Here is a 23,339-nt window from a genome sequence, read left to right as displayed (position 1 = left end):
GTACAATTTGCTAACCCGCATCCCGCCCCGCTTGACAGCCTAATGTTGGCATTAATGTTACCAGCTAGAGCCAACTCTCAACTATCTTCTTTCGGTAGCTTTCTTTATGGCAACGATATCTTATTGGTTGCTTAGAACAATCTGAAACACAAACGAGAAGCATCGGTTCATACCCGAAAACCACTTTTGTAGCCCGAGATATATGTAGCCCGTTTTTTTTTCAAAAACTTTAAAACTTTTGACTTTATAGTTCCAGATAATTTTGAAAAAAATACATAGACATAAAGAATGTTGGAATCTATTAATATGTAAATTTTAAGATTTAAATGCGTTGTATTTTACCCTTGGTAAAAATGACAAAATCAAGATTATAGTGTACTGTTTAATACTATTCACCAGTGATGAAATCAAGATTTGTTAATTTTGTTGAGTCCAAAATACAACATATTTCATTCTAAAAATTTACATATTTGTAGATTACAATATTTTCTATATCATGGTATTTTTTGATATGTCTAAAATGAAAAGTGTAACAGAAAAGTGTCTAAAATTTATTGTCTATATCATGGTATCATGGTATTTTTTTGACATATCTATAAAAATTATAGTTCTCTACCAGAAAAGTGTAAAGAAATAGGTTGCACTTTTCTTTAAAAAATTCAGTTAGCTGAGACATAGACAAACCCTTATCCAAACATGTATTATTGTCGAATAAACTGCCCCAATTGTGAGAGAATTTGTAGCACATGATGTAAAACTCTGGTGTTAACCCGTTATTATAAAGCTCTCATTTCACAAAAAATGAATTTAGAGGTCAAAGTGGAATTAGCGACTAGCAAGGAGACGAGTTTTCCCAAGAATGTATCCAGCACGCACGTTGGCTTGTAGTATATGTGTGGAACAGTCCTCGTTTTCCTTACACAGATCGATGGACATCGATTTCCATCCCTCCTCTATAAGTTGGGTTGTAAATGATACTTTTTTCTAGTTGTTGGTTGGGATTTCCATGATTATAATTATAAAACAAAATATAGAAAAACTAAGTTGTACATTTTTTATGAAAACAAAAAAAACTGTCAATGAAATTACACAACTAATTAAGACCCACACAAGCAAAAAAGAAACCAGCCCAAAAATGGGACGTGTGGTTCCAAGGAAAAAACCATAAAAAAGGACCTTGCATACAAAATCCACAAGGTCAACTCAGGTCATTACATGCTCCTAGGCAGATGTGCACGTATTGAAAAAACAATGAAAATGCCTAAATCCTCACAGGCAACACTAGTCCTACAAAAAAAATGGCAGCACGAAAATACATGCGGCCAATTTCCCGCCTATATGGGCCGTTCATCGTTGCCTATATAATTAAAAAACAAGAATAGGGCGTCTGACCTGTTGGTACATTCGAGTCCCCGGGACTGTCATGTGCCCTCACGGTGTTTTCTTCTATAAAAATACACCGCCATGGGCTAGCCCTAGCTGGTCTCATTTTAAAACAAGAGAATAATATCTAGCCCACACACATATCTGACGACTGTAAAGTTGACTGAGAACTAAGTTAAGAAAATCCCATATTATTGGTCTATATATGCAACATTAGAATAAATGTTTATTGTGAAAAGTCATTATAATGTAAACTTAACCACTGTACCGATCTGCATTTTTCGATCAATTAGCATATAAACAGTTTCTATGTATCCGACGGGTACAACATTGGTACTACTAACAACTTCTACTAAATCTACTGTCTCACAATTGTTCCAACCAAACAAATTCTAACATTCTCGTATTCTTCAGCTCACTGTAGCTTTTTCGCAGCCCACAACTTAGAGCGGATTATTTAGAATCCACAGCACCCTGAGTGGGAAAACTCTTGTTTTCTGTGAAACCTACGTACGAGGGTTTGTTGTTAGCGTCTGCAACGGACTTCTCTGTCTACCCCTACGTTTTCTGTGAAAAGAAATTGCACAAAATACAGCAAATGCCAGTTTCTACTAGGAAAAGTTTGACAGGGATACTAGCACCCAATTGCTTAGCCCAAAGTTTGGCGAAGCAAGAAAGTACCTATTTCCTGATGCCACCTATTCCAAAATTTAGTCCAACCTATCCTACTGTACATAGAAAACCCTTAGTTTTTCTCGCGCTCAAACAATAGAAATCTGACACTCTAATTGTGGATCTCTTTGCGGACGAAGGTAACAATATGTATTGCCGGTGAGAAGAAATTATGTTCCACCTTTGTATCTGTTGAAGTGTAAGCCGTCCGATTTGCTCAAGTTATATATTACAACACAATGCAGTGAGTAACAAGTACGTGAGACATTACAACTAGAGGATTGTGTATTTACTTGTGCGTACTACCAAAACACAAGATAAATGTCTGGTGGGTCATGCTTTCATTGGTAGATGCATTTTGTTTGTAGTTTTTAGTGAGCCTAGTTGCTCGGTCCAATGTCTGCATCTTACTACAGCGAATAGTCATATACAATAGTGCTCATTTCATCAACTCAATTCTCTGTGACTCCCTGATCGACTCTGTAACCTCTCATGATTATTAGCCAATGAAAACCAGCCGCCACTGCATTTTCGTCAAAAAAAAAAAAATGGTGGTCCACATCACTACGTCAGTTCATATGTGTTCTGACGTGCGTGAGTGTAATACTCCGTGTTCTGTGGAAGTCACATCAAACATGAGGAAGTGTAACAAAACAAATTGCAGTGTAATGTGATATAAAAGGGGGGAAACGAGAACCAGACACGTTCCAACAATCACCAGTTGTGTTTAATAACTAGGTTGATACACAGAACAAAAGGTAGACCCTTCTAAAGGCATAATAATATAAAAACGAAAAAAGTAAAGGACCTCAAATTTAGGATTATGATTTGTGAGTTAACAACATCTCATAGTTTCTACAGGTAATATTTGTTTTTTCCTATTGTAGTAAGACACAGTAGTGCAAAATCTAACCGAATTTGCATGTGACAACAGAAGGTTTTCTCCAAACCGCAGGTGCCACAAAAGACAACACTGTGTGTGAATGTGTGATATACAACAAAGAAAACTATTTCCTGATTTTTGAGGTATTGGATAACGCTCTTTGTATCATTTTTGAGGTACTGTTTCCTTTGTATATATCTTTGCAAGTGCCACAAAAGACAACCGCTCTGAGTATCATTTTCACCGATATTTGTCAACTCGAACTTCTCATTGGGGCTTGAACAGCTTCTTGATTATACTTCTAAGAGCTGGAGCACTTGCACTGCACTTCTGATCGGTGAAGCATGATCTCCCCTCCTCCGCTGCCTTGCCAAGCTGTGGATCCATGGGCACCTTCCCAAGGAAAGGGACTCCCATCTCATGGCACATCTTCTCAGCTCCACCCTTGCTGCTATCGAACACCTCGCTGCATGCAACGAGCGACAGAAGTTTGGGGGCGTTCTCCTTGATATAGTTCAGGGCAAACTCTGTGGCGTCGGTGTCACCTGTCTCGCTTGGGTTCATGAATTTCAAATCGGAAAATGCCTGCCTCAAGCCACTCATGTTCTCAACAACACCCAAGACAGGAACCTTAACCTCTTTGCAGAAGTTTATCATCTTCCTTGCGTCAATTAGAGAAACTTGCTGTGGGGTGGTGACGATGATGGCACCATCTATTCCTGAAATCTGGAGGTACGAAACAATTGATATATTTTCATCTGAGGTTCCTGGAGGAGCATCCACCACGAGGTAGTCAATCTCTCCCCAATCAACATCCATTACGAACTTTTTGATGAGTCCACTCTTGCGAGGACCCCTCCATATGACAGCGTCATCTGGGTCGGGCAGCAAGAAGCCAACTGACATGACACCAAGATTGGACTCAACATACACTGGTGACCAGCCAGCATTGCTTTGATGAATATCCTGGCCTTCGAGGCCTAACATTTTTGGGATGCTAGGTCCGCATATGTCTATGTCTAGAAGACCGACCTGATAGTCCTTCTCAGCAAGGGCAAATGAGAGCTGGGCTGAAAAAGTACTCTTCCCGACGCCACCCTTGCCAGACATTACCAGTATCAGTACTCATTCGCTCAGTGATGACAAGCAGATCTGGAAATAAAATAACTCAATTTAGCGTTGCCTTATCAAGAATAAAATTAATATAGATCAGAGAACAATAAGATGATGCCGATACGAATGACATAGGACATGTTAAAGATTAGATATAGGATGCTCACAGGCGTAAATAAAACAGTCACAGGTAAGTGGTTTATGTGTGACTGTGGGACATTAGGTCAAAAATAACAGCTGACTTCATCAGTAATATCATCCATTAAGGGTGGCACACATACACAATAAACTGAACTAATGCTCTAGTTTACATGTACATGTATGATGCCAGTATGAGAAGCTTAACACAATGGTAGGTTCTTCAGGTACTTAATCAAACAAAACACAGTGCTTTTTCCATTGATCAAAAAACTGAATCAGGGCGACTAAAATTTGGACATATATTACAAGGGCGCCTTCATCCGGTAATATCACCTTAGAATCAATGAACCAACTGTAGAATCTATCAGGCATCTCATATATTTTCCTAGCGCATATCAGACAATTGTTTTGCAGTTCATACCATGCAGTGAGCTTCTTCCAAAATCATGGAGTACACGATCAGACATACTAAAACAACTTGTATGCACAGAATGCACGCAAATTTGCTGACAGGTTGAGTTTAGTGACAGTCAAATTTAATAAATCTTCCGCACACAAGCTTAATTCAAGCGCAAAGCATGCTCAGGTAAGTGCAGACCACACGCCTATCTACCAAGGTCGTACAGTCACACTCAGCCGCAACAAACCCCTGACCACAATAAGCATCGGCGCAACATGCTAGCAAGCAAAACCACATTGACATCGCACAAGTATCTGATTGGGGAAACGGTGGCGCGGCGGCAAGGTGCAGAGAGGCATGGCAGAGTGGTGTTACCGGGGTCAGGGCCCGTGGGTGCGGTGGCGCAGATCTGCTGGTTGGGGCACCCGGCGCATGACTCCGCCTTCCCCGCCGCATCCGACAGCGTCCCGGGGCAATCTGCGGCGGCGAAAACCCAGAAACCGATTAGAATCGAATCGTAAAACCCTCGGATACAGACGTACAGTAAACCCTCGCAAGCAAGTCGGTGTCCGTACGGTCGTTGGCGTCCTCCGGGACATCTCCGCCGCCGTCGCCGGCGCCGCTCCCTCCCTTCGCTGCGGCGGCGGCTGCTGGAGAAATTTCACCTGGCATCGAATTTGATTTGTGATTCTATATATGACGTTTTTGCCCTGGGTCGGAAGGCAAGGCTGCGTTCGAGTTCGACCCGGACCGAGACCTTGGGCTTGTCCCGTCCCGAACCCATTCGGCCGGAACCAGCCCATCCACAAGCGGAGACCTAGCCATGGCAGCCTCTCCGCAGGCGGCGGCCGCCGGCCGTCATGCGCTCAGCCGCGGGGCCGCGCCGCCGAGGCCGAGGCTTCGCTCTGATCGGCCGGCCTCGTCGCTCGCACTCCCGCACCGCGCAGGTGAGTCAGCTACCCATCCCCGCCACCACTCCCGCCGCTCTGTTGCTTTGTCCTACACTGTCACTCGTCCTAGCTTGAGAGCATCGTAAACGACGATATAGAGATGATACTTGTTCCCGAATGCGAAATTGTTTGAGAAATGCCCGTTGTAGTCCTGTTTAGTTTAACTGTTTGAGGTTGTTTTTCGATTGGTGTAGCTTACTGATTGTTTCAAATTGAATGCAATCGATTCAGTATGGCAAGCTGTTTACATGTGGAATCCGAGTACAAGGGACCTATATCCCAACTAGATAAAAAAGTAGAACAGGATTGCAGGCTGTCATTTTCAGCTACACATAGTTTGCTTCGTTGTAGCATACGCTCTTCGCCTGTCAGAAATGTTTACTTGCCCCAAGCATGTCTCCTTCCCTGGAATCAGGCAAGGAATAAGCCCTTGGTGGTTGCTTGCAAAATTCTTCCATGCTTTATCCAACAAGTGAGGCAATCTCTTCATACTATAAGAGAAGCACGACATAAACTATGTCATGTGTTGTTACACGCACATTCAGAGGTTGGCCATTCTTGTGGAGCACTTCCTATGTATGCTTTCCCAGCTATTACATACTCGTTCCAAACTGCATCGCTGATTTAACAAGCTTTCTAACCATTGAGCAGTTTCTTATTTGTTCAGGACACTCCTGCCAATACCAACGGCCTTTTGCCCAACAGCTCGTGTGCGGTTAACTCCGTCTGCGTCTTTGCCGTCAAGAAGAAACTTTGAAGGCTACATCCCCCGCAGCTGCTCGGGTTCCTCCTTGCGGATATATACACGGACATCATTGCTATCTCCCTCGTCATCTTCAGCCCTCATGGTGTCTGCCCAGCTTCCCTCTTCTGATGTAGCCCAGCGGTCGGAAGAGTGGTTCGCTCTCCGCAAGGACAAGCTCACCACAAGCACCTTCAGCACCGCCTTGGGTTTCTGGGCCGGCAACAGACGGTCAGAGCTATGGAGCGAGAAGGTCTTTGGACCAAGCGACATCAAGTTGGCGGATGCAGCCCAGTCTGCCATGGCCTGGGGAACTAATCATGAAAGCATGGCCGTAGAGCAGTACACGACCATCACAGGAAGGTCGGTGGGTTCCCTTGGTTTTGCCGTGCACACTGAGGCTAACTCTGGGTGGCTTGGAGCTTCACCCGACGGCATTCTTGGGTGTGACCCTGATGGTGGGATCCTGGAAGTCAAGTGTCCGTACAACAAGGGTAAGCCTGAGATTGCTCTTCCATGGCGTATCGTGCCATACTACTACATGCCTCAGGTGCAGGGCCTGATGGAGATCATGGGCAGAGACTGGGTCGACCTCTACTGCTGGACCCCCAACGGGAGCAGCCTCTTCCGGGTGCCTCGGGATCGTGCATACTGGGAGCTCATCCATGAGGTCCTGCGTGAGTTCTGGTGGGGCAACGTGATGCCCGCGCGGGAGCTCGTACTGCTCGGGAAGGAGGCGGAGGCAAGATCATTCGAGCCGCAGCCCAAGCATCGGCTCACAAACCTGGTGCTATATAGGAGCAGGAAAATGGCTTCTGAAGCCAAGTTGTTGTGTAGGGATGTTGGTGGCCATGTAGAATTCTTCCCATGAGTAATTCTGTCAATGGATGTACACTGTATTCTGATTATTCTTGAAATGAAATCATAAATTACTCACATATGTAGAATGTTTTCTTTTACTGTATACGGAAATGTGGGACTTCACCCCTTTCATAAAAAAAATTTGAATTACTCGCATCCATCACGACCCTTCTTTTTATTGTGGTTAGAATAGTGTAAACTGATGTGGTGTCCCCTATGATGATTCCCATGTTCTTCAGATTAACTTAAACTATTGAAATTACAAAGCAGGTAGCAGTGAATCAGGTGGGGTTCAGCTTAGCAAGACATGCAAACGAAATGTGATTCTTACACATGGAACATGATCATGCCATAACTTTTCTAACATTTGGGTTTCAGATTTCATTTTAGTTTTGGAAACAGACACATATGGACTATTTATTGCAAAGGAACAACAAAAAGAAGGAACTGCAGCTTTCTTACAGTTTACCAAGCTTGTGGTGTATCGACATCAGAGATACCCCTAAAAAGGTCGTAAAAGATTCTGAATTTGCTGCTAACATGTACACAGTACACGTCTACCACATCAGAAAAATTCAAATACAAATTCAAATATCAGCTCGGAAAATGAAGACACCATATTCAATTGTAATAGTGTCAATATGCCAAATCCATAGTCAATTTGTATTCTTCGCACTTTTCTTGAGAGAGAACTTGTCGCCTTGTCTTTAATTGTAGGTCAAAATTTGAACCGAATTGCCGAGCCTCAACACTCCCAGTGGAACCTGTTTACACTATTCCTTCTTACACCTCATGTTTGAATTGATAAACAGGAGTGTTACTTTCTTCTTTTTCGCATCTTGACCTATGTGGAGTGTAGGAAAGGAAGTTGCATCTCAAGTCAGATAAGCTTACTCCAATTGCACATCTCAGCAAAGCAGATGGAGAAGATATGAGTTTTCCTTTCACATAAGAGACTACGTCAAAGCTGAAATGTAGATATATGTTTAATTGATTATCGAGTTGTAGTTCAAAATTTTAACTGAATTTTAATTACAAGGTTGATGTATGTTCTGTATGTAGTAATTTTCTTCAGATTTGTTTGGCCAACTTTTTTGCATGAAAATTTCAGACTCCAGGTGCACCAGCTACGTTGTCGTCGATAATGTAGATAACTTGATTACCGGGTTTCTTGAGGTCTGGTTTCCTACCAGCAGGGGCTTCCTTGCTTCGGTTTTCCGTCCGGGCGCTGTTTGTTATGTTCCTTCGCTCTGATTATTCTTGAAATAAAATCATGAATTACTCATGTCGATCGCACCGCTTATATTTAGTTTGGTTAAAATAGTGTAAGCTGATATGATGTCTCCTGTGACGATTCCCATGTTCTTCAGATTTACTTAAACTACTGAAACTAGAAAGAAGGTAGTAGCAGCGTGAATCAAGTGGGTGGTCAGCCAGCATGTGGGTTTCAGTTGTGGTTTTAAAACTGCCACGCCTGGACTACTTGTTGCAGTCTTGCAGAGGAACAAAGAAAAAAAGGAACTACTACTACACCTCTTCCTTCATCTAATTTACCCGAGCTTGTGGTACAGCACGTCAGGTCGGGGACATCCCATGAGAGGTCGTAAAAGAATCTGAATTTCCTGCTAACATGGACACGGTACACATCCATCACATCACAAATTTTCAAATGCAAATTGAGATCAAAGCTCGGGAAACAAAGACAACAGATTCAATTCTGATAGTGTAAATGTGCTGAATCTGTCATGTTCAAAGAAGCTTGCCGAATTCAGTCTGAACTGAATCATCTACAATCTGATCCGCTGTCTTCTTTTCTGAATTTGGGGGAATTTGTCTTTGATTATCCAGTTGTCATCCTCGAAAAAAAAATTATCCAGTTGTACGTCGATATTTGAACTGAATTTCTGTGACAATGTGAAGTATGTTGTGCATGTACTCAATTTCTTCAGATTCTTTTAGCGAACTTTCTCGGATGTAAATTTTCTGACACGAGGCACACCAGATACGTTGTCGTTAACGTGGATAACTTGATTACCGGGTTTCATGAGGTCTGGTTTCCTAGCAGCAGGGGCTTCCTTCCTTCACTCTTCCGGCCGCTGTTTGTTATGTTTCAGTTGGCCAACACGATCCCCCGTAGTCCCGTACGCAAAGCAAGAAAAGCACAGCAGAGCGACAGGTGCTGCTTGCTTCCGGGATATGGATTCCTCCTCGGACGACAAAATGGATTGCTACTCTCGAAAGTCAGAATCCACCTGCTGCTGGCCACTTCTCGGCTCTCACGAATCCATTACTTTGCCTTGCCTGTGGGACAAGCAAGCTAGCTTAGCTAGTCTGAGTCGACATGATTCCAAAACCAACGGAGCTCACATTTGGTGCATGACCTGTCTAGATCACACACCATTTGACCCATAACACCGTCCACCCAATAAGATCAGTGCCGCTATACTGACATCATCAGGAAAGAACACGCAACCTTTAGTACAGATTGCCTGCAGCGCCACCTTCATCGTTGCTAACGAGGACGGCACAACAGGTCAGATTTTAGCACAACGAGATATATCAGACTCAGTCCATTTCAGAAAACCACAACCGGGAGCAACCGAAGTGAAGATGGGGATTGTTTGGTTAGAAGTCATATTAATTTATTTATATGGAAGTAGCTATCCACTCACATGACACCACGACTCCAGGACAAACAATTACAATGTCACGCTCACGCATATACAGATATAAAACATATACTCCAGGTCTTATTTGTGGGAAGCGAAGTAGTAGTAAGTTAATCTCCGATCTTCCCAGGAAGCCGCAGCATCAAGCAACCCACTCGCACCATTTTCCACGCTGTACTTTTACACTATTGAACTGCAAATTCCAAGAGAAACATCGTGTTAACAAAAATGAGTGCCTGATCAGGAAAGAAATAAACGTTATACCAACCAGAAAATACAGCACCACCCACCTTACTGTCACTGGTGAAGCCATAAATAGAACACCATCCTTTTTCTGCTGGATTTACCAAGTTTTTTTTTTGTTTTTCTTGCAACGTAGCATATGTTAGCGACCACACCTCCATGGATAGATAAGCAAACCTTTTTTTTTTTTGTCTTTTCTTCCATCAGTAGTAGCTATGCTAAGATGACTGACTGGTTGTAAATCGACTGCTGCTCTCCCCTGTGGTCAAGGAGAAGGTATTCTTCCACTGGATAAAATGGAGACCAAATCCTTCTCCACAGCAAGAGATGAAGCTGGATCCCCTCGACACTTGTAGCAAAGGTAGTCCAGATCAAATTTCTCTTCGAACTTCTCATTCCGTTCCAAGCACCTTCCACACTGCCTGCATCTCTTGATGCAAACCTCGCATGCTCTGCAATTTCCAGATCTTCTGTCACTGCACCCCTCTTCAGGGCAGTCAAAAACAAGTTTGTAGCTCTGACATATAGGACACATCTCAATATCAAGAGCATATCCGTCTTCGCAACCTGATAAAAAATGGTTAGCATGACGGAACCGTGGAGCCCGGTTGTGCAACTCCTGCATCTTGTCGATGTTCAACAAGGACAATAACTCCTCATAATCCTGTTCTGGCAGATTGAAGTTCTTATCAATTCTGAGGCTCTTGATACCAGATTTTTCCTTCATATTGAATGACTTGAGATTGGCAATAAGGCCATCTAAAGTTAACCGCGGGCAGCGCGCAATGCTCAACTGTGTAAGAAAGAGAAAGTTAGCACATATAATAAACAGAAATGTTTCTGTGAAACTAAAAAATGTAGAACACAAGCATGTGCACAGAAAGAGTTGTATCCAAAATTGATAGGACAACTTTGAACTACTGCAAGAAATTATAAACATGTAAAATCATCCAGTCAAAGATTCTGTATGGTACTCTTCACAATAGCATTCAGGTTAGAAAGTCATATGATAAATTAGTAATGTGGCAAGAACATTTCATCCAGTATTTTCCTGCTTTTGCTGCCAGCTATCACAGCTCTTGCAGACCATGCAGGGGTCTCACCAAAACTAGTTTGCCCTAGAGGCTGTGATCCAGCAGACATATGGACAAGTTAATAGTAATATCTAAGTTTTTTATTTGTGCCATAATAATATGTAACAATAAAAACCAGGAAAAAGACCAAAGCACATTCGACAGGATTGAGTATCAACATACCCAATAATCCAAAGGGATTATTTGTGACAGTAAATACTTTCAGATAGCTAGAACTAGCAAAACATATTATGCTTCATATAACATTTATGTTCCCTTAGGAACTGGCCCTAGCTCAATCTGGGGGAGTTGCGGCTGCAAACCTCCAATAACTGGGTCGAGTACTATTCAGATTGAAATTTGAGTGCCTATTACAATTTTCTACCAGAGTACATTAAGATAGGAAGTACACTAACGTAACTACGAACATACACAGATAAATTAATTGCCAAATATCAAAGAGATGAAGTAATCTTAGATAAAACTGCAAGAGGATTGTGTGGCTGATAACACTAACCTTTGTTAACTTGGGATTGATTCCAAGAACAGCATTCAGACCCTTATCAGTGACATGTATGCAGTCGTCGATATTCAGACACTGCAAAACACCGGGTATCTTCTGCGTGAGGCACAGAAGATCAGGATCAGAAACCTTGGCGCTGAGGACCGGGTCCACGTGGATGCACTTCCACAGGGAGTCGTCGCCGCGGACAGCGGCATGCAGGGACTTGCAGACCATCTCCACCGCCAGGAGGTCGCGGAGGCCGAGGTAGCGGAGAGCAAATACCATGGCATCATGCGGCGCGGCACCAGCCGTGTCGTGGGACATCAATGCAGCATCGCCGGGGGGAGATGGGTCCTCCTCCCCGGATGGCTCTGCAAGGGGAGGCAGCCTCTGACTCTGAGCGCAGGCGGCGCCACCAGAAAGGCCTCCGCGGGCAAAGGGGGCCGCCGCAGCCTCGAAGGCGGTGCTGCTCCGGGTGCCACGGAGCGGGTCGACGGTGAGGGCGAGAGCCTGGTTGAGGAGGTTGCTGAGGTCGGAGCAGGTGGCGAGGGCGGCGGTGAGCGTGGTCTCGAAGTTCATCCCGAAGGGGTCGGTGGGGAGGAGGTCGACGGGGTCGAGGTCCTCGAAGTCGTCCCACCAGAGGGAGTTGACCCCGATGGAGGAGAGCGGCGAGGCCTCCTCCGACCAGCAGCCGCAGCCCCGCATCATGGCCGCCGACCAGTCGTCGCTCACCAGGAAGGAGCACGACGGGTGGTAATTCAGCGCCATGTGTTGGTAGATAGATAGGTAGATAGCCTCTTCCAAAATAATCAATCCCCTACTACTACTACTACTCTTTTTTTTGTGTTTTTTTCTATGGATGGAATATGAACAACAAGAGAAGGAAGGAAGGAGGAATGGATAGGTAGAAGAAGACGGCAACCCTAGATCTCCCCGTTACCTCCCCCACCAAAGAGCAGAGAAGAGAAGAACCCTCTATTCCTGATCCGGGGCGAATCAAAAAAATATCCCTAGGACCAAAAACTTCACGGAGCAATCTCGACCGAACGGATCCCAAATCGACCCGGCGGCAGAGATAGAGGAAGGCGGAGAATCAGACCCCGAATCGGAGCCCCGGCGGCGGCCCCATGGAAGGAGACGACGATTCGCCGCGGCAGGCAGGCGGCGCGATACGGGAATCCACCCACGCCGGCCGGCGGCAGGAGCCGAGATCCGCACGGAGCGGAAGGGGCGGGCGGGCTCCGGGGAGTCCGCAGCGGACGCGCGCGGAGGGCAGGCGGAGGCGCCCTGGAATGCGGCGGCGACGGCGGGGAGTGACTGGGATTGGTGCGGCGATGGTGGTGGTGAAACCCCCGGGGCAGGGCGGGGCGGAGGAGGTGGAGAGGGGCGTTGGGGGTTCCGGGGGAATCGGCGTCTCTCTCCCGCTTGCGCTTGGCCTTCCGCGCGGCGCGAGGGAACGGGAGGTGGGAGGTGAGAGGAGGGGGAAGGGCGCGTGGCCTGCTCTGCCTGCTCTGCTCTGCTCTGGGGTGGGGGCGCCTCGCCCGATCTCGTTTTCTACTCTGGGCTAGGTAGGGGCGGGCGGGGCGGCTCGCTTTGTTTTCGTTTGTTCGCTGGGGGAAAAAACTTGTTCGCGTCGCCTCCCGTGCGCAGCGCGAGCGGGCGGGATCCGCGGAATATTTTTTATCGGTTTCCCGGGTTTTTTCCACTTTTCCCCCCCGCGCTTTCCTTTCCCTCCCTGCACCGGCCGTCCGAATTTCGGGGCTGCGGGGTGTGACCGTTTCCGTGCATGCTGTGGTGCCTTCATGGCCTGTGCATGCCTTCTCTCTTTTGGAAACCATTCTTTACCAAGGTTTTTTTGCAAGATTTTGTAGGCTGTGCAAATTGATTAAAACGGTATGTATAATTGACTTCCTTTTTCCGGACCAATGTGTACAATGGCAGTCCGTGCACATTTTTTCCCGCCGGCGGGTGTGGGTTTAACGGCTTGTTAGCTTTTCAAGGCCTTTTTGAAAACCGTTACTACGGCGGGCGAAAGCCACCCCTAACCTTTATAGATATGGACACGACATGGATTACAGAGCCGTTACACAACAGCAAAGGACTATGAGGGGGGGTGGGGAGGGGGAGATTCAAGGGGATTCGAAATTAAAATGCCTTTCACAATGGCATTCCGTGGCGGTGAGAGCCTTCAACGCATCGTCGGGCGATGATGGGTGCAGCGTGCAGGCTCGTCGGTGTTGCTGAAGGCCAGGGAGTTCCTTTGTCTATCGTGGCTTTACTACACCTCGGGGTATGTGCACGTGTTTGTGCGCACGACCAATGCGAAATTAAATTAGTCTTGAGCAGAAAGAGACGGTTTCTGTTGACTTTGGTTTCCTGCTATCAATATTTTGGATTTAGTGGTTTCCTTTTCCGGAACAATGTGTACAGTGGCTGTCTGTGCGCATCTTCCGCCTACGGCCGTGGGTTTAATGCCTTGTTAGCTTTCCATGGCTTTCTTTTTGTTAAATGTAAATAGGGCTGGCCATAGCCAGCCTAAACAATTATAAATGTTAACTCACTCCGGATTACAAGAGCCATTACACAAGGGAGAAGGACTCTGAATGGGGGAGAATTAAAAGTTAATGTAGAAAAAACTTCAAGGGGGGTTCGAAATCGAAATGTCTTTGACAACGGTGTTTTGGTAGGGGCGACACCACAGATGAATGTCTTCAATGCATCGCTTGGCGATAATGGCTGCAGGCCAGTGAGTTTCTTTGTCGATCATGGTTTTATTACACCTGGGGTACATGCTCGTGTCTATGCACACGAGGGATGCGAAACTAAATTTGTCGTGGACAAAAAGAGACAATATTTCATTGACTTCCGATTCTGTGATATCTATGTTTTGAACTGAATGGCTTCCTTTTTCGAACAATTGGATGCCATAGGAAAGGCTTGTTTAGGCGATGTATATGGTAACACGTGCACGAGAAAAAACAAAACAACACGACCCCGAAGGTGTCTCGAGAAGCAGAGGGGGCCTCCAGATATGCATCTACTATTTCACAAGCTCGTCCCCACGTAACCTCTTGTTTACCCGTGCACGGTGTGTAGGCAATATCAAGTTTTTTTTCTCTTTCTCTAACATACCTACGGTAATTAGTTACTACTTATCGAAAATATCGGAAACACCGGCCCAAATACAGGCCGGCATTTTCTCATAGAGGTAGGTACCAAGAAAAGCGGCTATCGGCTGTCGGCGAGATTTTTGAAAATATCGGCCGAGATGAAAAACCTTGGGCATTATCGCCACATGTGTTTTGAACTGCCTTTGCTAATAAAGCTAGGGAAACAATGATTTTGATACGAAAATGTTTTCATATATCTTGTAGACACGTTTTTGTATATCTGTTGAACATGTTTTTTTTAATTGTTTTTCTCTGGTGAAAGCATGCTTCAGTTGGCCGGTCACGTGTCTTCTCCACCGGTAAAGAATGTCTACGCAGAAATAAAATCTACCTCTCGCGCGTTAGGGCATCTCCAGCGGCGCGACGCAAACGGTCGTTGAGCGACCGTTTTCGTCCGCCGTGATCGGAAATGCGTCTGGGGCCTGTTCCAAAGGGGCGACGCAAAGTGATTGGGCCGTCCGCCGCGACTCATACCTGGCCCAAATATGCACCAGGTTTGCGTCGCGTCGGACGCTCGGCGGTCGCTCTGAGTGTCCGCCGAAAAAGACGTAGGACCCGCGCGTCAGTGGCTGGAGGGCGATATTATTCCCGCCACTGGCCATTCCCCCGCGCCAAATTGGAAACTAGACCGGCACGAGCAGGCCAGAAGCGATGGACGTCCTCGCCGCCGCAGCTACCGCCATGGATGCGGAGCAAACCCTCGCACCCGCCGCCGCCCCACACTCCCCCGTAGCCACGGCCATAGCCACAATGGATACTACAGCTCCGGCGGAAGCAAAGCGGGCCGCCGACGGCGGCGGCCGGGAGGCAAAGCCGAAGGCGGCAAAGAAGGTGCTCTCCGCGGAGGAGAAAGTCCTGGAGGCCGCCAAGCGTCGCGGGCGGCGCAAGAACCAGAAGATCAAGACTGCCGCGGCCGCCAACCAGCAGGCCTGGTAGATGCAGATCAAAGCCGGCGTCGCGCAAGTAGCCCTCCATCCGACCTTGGCGGAGGGCTACATGATCGTCAAGAGAGAGGGGATCGCCGGTGTCGCTCCTCCGGCCTCTTCGGTCAGCTCGGTAAGTTCCCAGCCGCGCCCTGGAACTCCCGCTCCCTTGCAGGGCCACGCGGCGTCGCGGTTCGCCTCCGGCCTGCCGCCGGTGAAGTTGACCGGGGCGGCGGTTCCCGACCTCAACCGGACGCCTAGAAGCGGTGACTCCTGCCCGGGCGCGACACAGAAGACGCGCCAGGTGCCGGAGGAGAGCATGCCGCAGCCCCGCATCCTGTTCGGCGAAATGGCGCCGCCTGCCCCGACGATGGACGACCCGGTAGTGAGCTCTATCAATGTGTGCGAGTGCCCTGTATCATGCGTCTGATGGCCGGTCGTTCGTATGACTATTGGAAGGACCGCCATGATTCAGACATCCAGGAAACTATCTACGGCGGCGGCTTCGTTCGCGATGATCGGGCCTGGACAGGCGCGCATGATGCGGAGGACATCGAGACCGCAGGGCTGTTCGGCACGCAGCAGACGCAAGATGCGGAGGACATCGACACCGCACGGCTGTTCGGCACCCAGCAGACCCAGCCAACACCCGTGTGCGTGGACGACTTCGACGACGCGCCAACACAGCCCGCCACCAAGAAGAAGGGGGAGAGCCGCAGGACACAAGGCTTCGTCGACGAGGAGGACAAGTGTTTGTGTGAAGCGTGGCTGATCGCCGGCGCCGGTGCCATGCGCCCAGCACCTTAGCCTCCTTTTGGACTTTTTTTATTGCTGTTCAAGCCTTGTTGTGCCCCTTTTGCTCCACTTTGCGCCGTACGAGCTGTAAAATGTGATGAACTTGTTTCAGCCCTCAATTTGCGGCTGTAATTTCGTGCAAAGTCGACGCTATTTCATGTTTTTTGAATTCTAACCTGCGCCCGTCGCGCCGCTGGAGCCAACCCCAGACACAAACGGACACACGAGCATTTCCCCGTCCGGCAGGCGACGCAAACGGACACCCGCGGACAATTTGAGCATCCGAAATGCGTCGCGCCGCTGGAGATGCCCTTACGTCACCAGCTCATTCGTTCCCGCTGGCTTGTGGGGTCTAGGCTGACGCAGTCTGATCTGTCCCGTGCACGTAACGTCCAAACTCTTGGATTACGTAGCAGTGGCGAAGACGGAGACCGGTGGAGCAATGCATTGATGGACCGGATAGGGCCATCGGACGGATGGAGGTTGTTGTTGGCCGCTACAGTATGTCTCCACGTGCGAGCACACGTGGATCGCTGCGTGGCAGAACCGCGCCGCTGGATCGCACCGGATCGGGCGTGTGCGTCCCCGAGACCGCAGAGATAAGCGTGCGTGGCGGACAGGTTCCACGGAGGCCTTTTCTCGCGGCGCTATCGGTTCGGAACTTCGGATACGATTGCTGGATGGTTCAGCTTCTGATTCGGGACGTAGGTCAGTCCAGCTCACGAGAGGTTGAGATAGAGCTGATAAAAAGGACAAATTTAATTCCTAGTAGTATAGAAAAGGAAATTTAACAAAAGGAAAACTTTGACGAAAATTCACTTTGGCACATGAGCTCCAGTGATCCCAGTATTTATAAAACATATTTCTGTAATTTCAAGAAATCTGAAATTAAATGCATGCATATATATGAACATTCCGAAGGTATGCTGTAAATTTCGGATGAAAATATGTTGTATTTTGAGCCATAGGAAAAAGACAAATTTCTGACAAAAATCTTAAGTTTCCATCCCTACGAATTTGTTATTTTTCCTGAGCTCAAAATACAAGGCAATTTCTACCAAAAATTTACACAAATGTTCATAACATATGTATGTATTTGTGGAATAAAATTTATGATTTTTTGAAACACATAAATATAATTTTTAAATATTACAAAAATCAGGAGCACTGGCACCTGGGTGCACCAAATCTGCTCTCTTTGACGAAACTTTGAATCAGGATTAGCAATTTTAACCTTCCAAGCAAGGTTGTGATACTAGATATTATCGTTTTCTTGTCCGCTATATCATATCATATACTACTAATTGTATCATAGTATAATGATGTTATCCGAAAATATTACTCCCTCCGATCTAGAAAATGGGTCGGGCAACCCGAGCTCCACTCTCACCCTTGTTATATTGGGATCTAAATTCATACTAAAGGGAGACTAATTTCTAACGATTGGAGCGAGGCCCGTCACCAGGTAGGCTCGTCTCCTGACGGAAAAAAAAAGAGCGCCGGCGGCACTACGTATGGACGTCGCGTGGCAGCTCTTCGAGGAGAACCGGGCGTCGCCATGGCGGGATGTGAGTCTGCCGTCTGAATGGTTTCTCAACTCCCGCCGCTAGGGCTATCTACAACGCAAACGGTCAATTATGTCATGGCAGTTAAATTCGTGTCCGCGGTTCGACGCATACAAACATAAACGATTGCAAACGATGGCTTTTGGTGACTGAAATGCCCTTATCCGTTTGGACACTACTAGTAGAACGGGACATTTTGTAGGCGGTTTCGGTGGCTCCGGTTTGTTTCACAAGGGCAAAAAAGTGTGGGGAATACCTGCTGCGGCAACCCGGCCATGACCACGACGTCTTCTCTCCAGCTAGCTACCATTTCCACGGTCCTTGCTGGGGAGCTGCGGGCAGCTCCCAGCCTTTTCTCCACCTCTCTCTCTAGTCTCTACGTAGCGTAGGCGCCCACACGTACCACGTACGCAGGCAGCGTTTCAACACGTCTCCGCCCGCGGACTAGCTAGCCATAGCTCCTTGGCGGCCAAGCACGGATCGCTGTCGATTTCGATCGGGTAAACAACTCGATCGACCTGCGCCGCGCGCGCTGGGATAGGATTCGTTTCGCACTTGGTGGGTGGCTTGGCTAGCAGGTTCCTGTCAGCGCTTACGTGCGCGTCGGGGGGCCACGGCACGGCACGTTGCCCGTGTCGCGGCTTGGCGGGCACGAAAGCTTCCGGTCCTCGGCGGCCGTTGGAAAGGAAAGCTGGGTGCGGTCGTGACCCAGCAGCGCCGGCACGTGCACATGCGCTGGCTGGTGGGTCTAGTGGCAGGCTGGCTGGCTGCAGGAGGAGGAGGAGCGAGCAGGCCGTGGAAAGGCCGTCCGTGTTGGGCCCTGTTTTGGTTCTCCCAGAACGAGCATCATCTTTATTACTTGTCTCCGCTAAAAAAAAAATCTTTATTAATTGTCCTCTAAAAAAATCTTTATTGCTTCCTCCGATTTATAATAGAAATCGGATTTTTTTGTACAAAGTAGTACATTCAGAATGTAGAATAAAATTGAACATGACGGAGGGAGTACCGAGTATAGTAGGTTCCACATTTTCTCCATCTCCACTACTGAGTACTTACTAGGAAGTTCGGCGCGGCGGCACACCGCGCCTAGGCTGATAGAAGTACTACAATATAATAAAGGTTATATGTAAGTGAAACCAAAACAGATACCTCTTCGCGCGTGACCTCAGGGCTCAGGCGATTAGGGTTATTTGCCTCCCGTCGGCGGCCGCCTCCGATCTGGCCGCCTCTGTGGCCCTCGGGCCATGGAGGTGGGGCAGATCGCGGCCCTCGTCGGCGGGAGGGCTCCGTTTCCCAGTTTTGGGAGCTTCGTTTCCCGTCTTTAGGGCTTCTGTTTGTAGGGGCGACGCTCAGGTGGTGGTGGCGGCGCCTCGTGCAATAATATTTCCCCGGCTTCAACCCCATCTCGACAGCTACATCGTGTAGCGTGTGGGTATGGTGTGGTCTTCGCGGAGTTCGTCCGTCGTGGGGATCTTCGGATCGTCAAGGAGCTTCATCGGCGATTCATCCTACTTCTTCGTCTCGGGACGGATGTGGTCTTTTCGACCCGTTCGGCGACTTCCCGTCCGCAATCAACAACGTCGGGCTAGCTCGGGGAGGAGCGGCAGCGGCGGCGCGCCGTCGACACGGTCTGGAGGTTGAAGATGAAGGGCTTCTCAAGGATCTCGTTGTAATTTTCGTTTTTCTTGAGCTGCTTTGTACTGTTCGGTGTTTCTTTTAATGCCAGTGTCCTATTCGCAAAAAAAAAAGGTTATATGTAAGTGCTGGTGTGGAAGCACTGATCAAGAAACATACAAGTGGTAATGCAGCGCCATGTTTCAGATATTTTTCCAGCTGCCCATAGGTATCACTGAGAAAAGTAGAGCGATTTTCTCGCAAAAAAAAACACAAGATATTTTTCTTAATAGGGATCTGATTACGGGAAGAAGAGGTAGAAGTAAAGGATCAAAGCCCCCCTAGGGAATGACCGGAAGGGTCAAAGTGTAAAATCACTTGTTTGAAACATCTTAAAATAGCCATTTCTATCTATCGAAAGTTCTATTTTCGGTGGTCAAAGGGAAGAAATCAGAAAAGAGGGAAGTGCTAATCCTGAGGAGATGAAAAAGTGGGTAGTATGGATAAAAAACACCGGATAATCTTACGGTGGTGAAAACAAACAAAAAAGTAGTATGTTAATAACATTACACAATTGGTGCAGTGCTCGGAGAGAGGATAGCGCGCACCGGTTGAAAGATGTGACATATGACAGCGCATGTTTTTTTTCAAAGATACCGGAAATAATAAAGTAGTATTTTTGTCGACTAAAAGAGATGGTGGATGGTGGAGTATTTTTTTGTTTCTGAAGTTGATGCAGAAGAAAATAGTAGTAATTTCTCGGCTGAAAGAAGCTGCGGGTGATGGAGTAAGTATATCTTTCTAAAGGTACCGTAGAAGACGTTATAGTATTCTTCCCAATTTAAAGAGACGATGAATAATGGAGTAAGTATGTTTTTTTATGGTGCCATAGAAGAACGCATCATTATTTTCCCTTGGTAAATGAGAGGGTGAATGTTGGATTTTTTTTGGAATTATCGTTGAAGCATTATGAGGTAGTGAAGGATTAATGGCTTGTAATTACTTCAGAACTACGGTTGAGGTTGAAGATTCGTGTAAATATTACCATTGTGCACCATTGGAAAATTACCGCTGTAGAAATATGCACCCTCGAAGAGTTACTATTAGGTAGTTAATTGCTTGTTGCATAGATGAGATTGGCAAATTACTGTTGATGTTCAACATTTTTACCGAGAAAATACTTTTGGGAACAATATAGGTAGTTATCTATAACATCCCAGGATTTGGGGTTACAAAAATAGAGGAAACATGTGTGTGCATTGCATTCATGCATAGAAAACAAGTGTGTGCATTGCATTCATGCATTGAAGTAGATCATCAAGTTAAGCACTATAAACCTCAATGTGATCTTACTAAAACCTTGTTTTGGGCATAGATGATTTGATCTAAGGGGTTAGATCAAATGGAACTAAAACTAACCCAATGACACATTAATCAAGGATCAACTACTTGATCTTATAAAAGATCATAATATGGTATTACTTGCCATAACATATGGATATCTATTCAACTGCAAATCATGTAACAATAAAATGGAGAAACCATTCTTGACTTATCTTTTCCATGTCTTAAACTAATCTATGTTCCTACCATGAACCCCATGGTATTCATTCCACTTCATTCTTGGATTCATGACAAAGAGATCAACACTAGTATTGTTCCTAGTTACACTTATTATATTATTCTCTATCCAAAATGATCCAGAGAAGAGAGAGGTATCTGTTAGAGAAGCAATGTCAACACTTGAGCTAAACCCTTGGCTATATATCCATATGCTCACATCATCATCTTTAAGAAGAACCCTACGGTGTTATTCAAGACATTTCCTAGAAACAGAACCCATTTATGTTAACCATATATATTGATGATCAAATGATTATCTTTGGAACATAACCTTGAGTTATTATTTAAGTCATTTTCAGATGAGAGAAACCATTCATACCAACCTTAGTTATACATATTAAAGAATCAAGGATCACTTTTGAACTAAAGAATTAGGGTATAATGTATCTCATCTTGGAGTGGTGAGATAAACCAATATTAAATTGAACAAGACCATATCCACGAATTGATGAAGTAAAGTAGAGACTAATTCAACTCAGTTATCTAGGTGGAGACTTAACCTTTTCATACCCAATGAGATCTTGTGAGTACACTATAAACCCTAGAATAATCCACTCCTATATAAGAGAGCTCAAGCTATGGTGTTACACTCAAGTTAGTTCAGCCAACACTTGATTTTGAGGGAGAGAACTATCCATATACTCAGATGATTATTGTAGGGATTCGTAGCCTCTAATGAGTTTGTTTTGAGTTTGGTGTGGAGGAAGTTTTCAAGGGTCAATAGAGGAGGATGATAAAATATGATCAAGAAGAGTGAAAGCTCTAAGCTTGGGGATGCCCCAGTGGTTCATCCCTGCATATTTCAAGAAGACTCAAGCATCTAAGCTTGGGGATGCCCAAGGCATCCCCTTCTTCATCGACAAATTATCAGGTCACCTCTAGTGAAACTATATTTTTATTCCATCACATCTTATGTGTTTTACTTGGAGCGTCTGTTTGCTTTTGTTTTTTGCTTTTGTTTGAATAAATTGCATCCTAGCATTCATTGTGTGGTAGAGAGACACGCTCCGCTGTTGCATATGAACACATGTGTTCTTAGCTTTATTCTTAATGTTCATGGCGAAGGTTGAAACTGCTTCGTTAATTGTTATATGGTTGGAAACAGAAAATGCTTCATGTGGTAATTGGTATAATGTCTTGAATAATTTGACACTTGGCAATTGTTGTGCTCATGTTTAAGCTCTTGCATCATATACTTTCAACTTATTAGTGAAGAAATACATAGAGCTTGCTAAAATTTGGTTTGCATGATTGGTCTCTCTAAGTTCTAGATATTTTCTAGTAAGGGTCGAACAACAAGGAAGACGGTGTAGAGTCTTATAATGCTTGCAATATGTCTTTTATGTGAGTTTTTGTCATCGGTTCATACTTGTGTTTGTTTCAAATAACCTTGCTAGCCTAAGCCTTGTATTGAGAGGGAATACTTCTCGTGCATCCAAAATCCTTGAGCCAAACACTATGCCATTTGTGTCCACCATACCTACCTACTACATGGTATTTATCCGCCATTCCAAAGTAAATTGCTTGAGTGCTACCTTTAAACTTCCATTCTTTGTCTTTGCAATATATAGCTCATGGGACAAATAGCTTAAAAACTATTGTGGTATTGAATATGTACTTATGTATCTTATTTCTTATTAAGTTGCTTGTTGAGCGATAACCATGTTCCTGGGGACGCCATCAACACTTTGTTGAATATCATGTGAGTTGCTATGCATGTTCGTCTTGTATGAAGTAAGGGAGATTTATCATGAGTTGAATGGTTAGAGCATGCATATTGTTAGAGAAGAACATTGGGCCGCTAACTAAAGCCATGATCCATGGTGGAAGTTTCAGTTTTGGACAACAATCCTCAATCTCTTATGAGAATATTATTTGTTGTTGAATGCTTATGCATAAAAGAGGGGTCCATTATCTGTTGTCTATGTTGTCCCGGTATGGATGTCTAAGTTGAGAATAATCAAAAGCGAGAAATCCAATGCGAGCTTTCTCCTTAGACCTTTGTACAGGCGGC

The 23,339-nt window shown here is 45.8% G+C and overlaps 2 protein-coding genes and 1 pseudogene across 4 annotated transcripts; 1 reads left to right on the top strand and 2 right to left on the bottom strand.

The window, feature by feature from the left end:
* Window positions 1-2,855: 2,855 nt before the first annotated feature.
* Window positions 2,856-5,399, bottom strand: LOC127335322 (cytosolic Fe-S cluster assembly factor NBP35-like; annotated as a pseudogene).
* On the top strand, window positions 5,324-7,222 carry LOC127335321 (uncharacterized). Of its 3 annotated transcripts, none has more exons than XM_051361940.2 (2): window positions 5,324-5,539; window positions 6,194-7,222. In XM_051361940.2, the coding sequence occupies exons 1-2, from the start codon at window positions 5,416-5,418 to the stop codon at window positions 7,153-7,155; spliced, it is 1,086 nt and encodes a 361-aa protein (XP_051217900.1). In that variant the 5' UTR covers window positions 5,324-5,415; the 3' UTR covers window positions 7,156-7,222. The 3 variants fall into 3 exon arrangements, with proteins under 3 accessions (XP_051217900.1, XP_051217901.1, XP_051217902.1); XM_051361941.2 differs by lacking the exon at window positions 5,324-5,539 and adding an exon at window positions 5,750-6,118; XM_051361942.2 differs by lacking the exon at window positions 5,324-5,539 and adding an exon at window positions 6,076-6,118 and having other exon boundaries at window positions 6,210-7,222.
* A 2,540-nt stretch (window positions 7,223-9,762) lies between these two features.
* LOC127335323 (F-box protein SKIP14) lies at window positions 9,763-13,198 on the bottom strand. Its single transcript, XM_051361943.2, has 3 exons — window positions 11,648-13,198; window positions 10,105-10,850; window positions 9,763-10,007 (listed from the first exon to the last, which is right to left on the bottom strand). The coding sequence occupies exons 1-2, from the start codon at window positions 12,401-12,403 to the stop codon at window positions 10,323-10,325; spliced, it is 1,284 nt and encodes a 427-aa protein (XP_051217903.1). The 5' UTR covers window positions 12,404-13,198; the 3' UTR covers window positions 9,763-10,007; window positions 10,105-10,322.
* Between the last annotated feature and the right edge of the window lie 10,141 nt (window positions 13,199-23,339).

This window comes from Lolium perenne, chromosome 2, assembly GCF_019359855.2.
Source record: "Lolium perenne isolate Kyuss_39 chromosome 2, Kyuss_2.0, whole genome shotgun sequence".
NCBI classification, from domain to species: Eukaryota; Viridiplantae; Streptophyta; class Magnoliopsida; order Poales; family Poaceae; genus Lolium; species Lolium perenne.
The sequence above is the reverse complement of the archived record's forward strand: the minus strand, read 5'-3'. Positions and strand labels throughout refer to the sequence as shown.

Coding starts and splice junctions, on each gene's coding strand:
- LOC127335321 (XM_051361940.2), top strand. CDS start 5,416: ATGGCAGCCTCTCCGCAGGCGGCGGCCGCCGGCCGTCATGCGCTCAGC. Junction 5,540..6,193: donor CGCACTCCCGCACCGCGCAG/GTGAGTCAGCTA, acceptor ACCATTGAGCAG/TTTCTTATTTGTTCAGGACA.
- LOC127335323 (XM_051361943.2), bottom strand. CDS start 12,403: ATGGCGCTGAATTACCACCCGTCGTGCTCCTTCCTGGTGAGCGACGAC. Junction 10,851..11,647: donor TCAATCCCAAGTTAACAAAG/GTTAGTGTTATC, acceptor TTTCTTACACAG/TTGAGCATTGCGCGCTGCCC.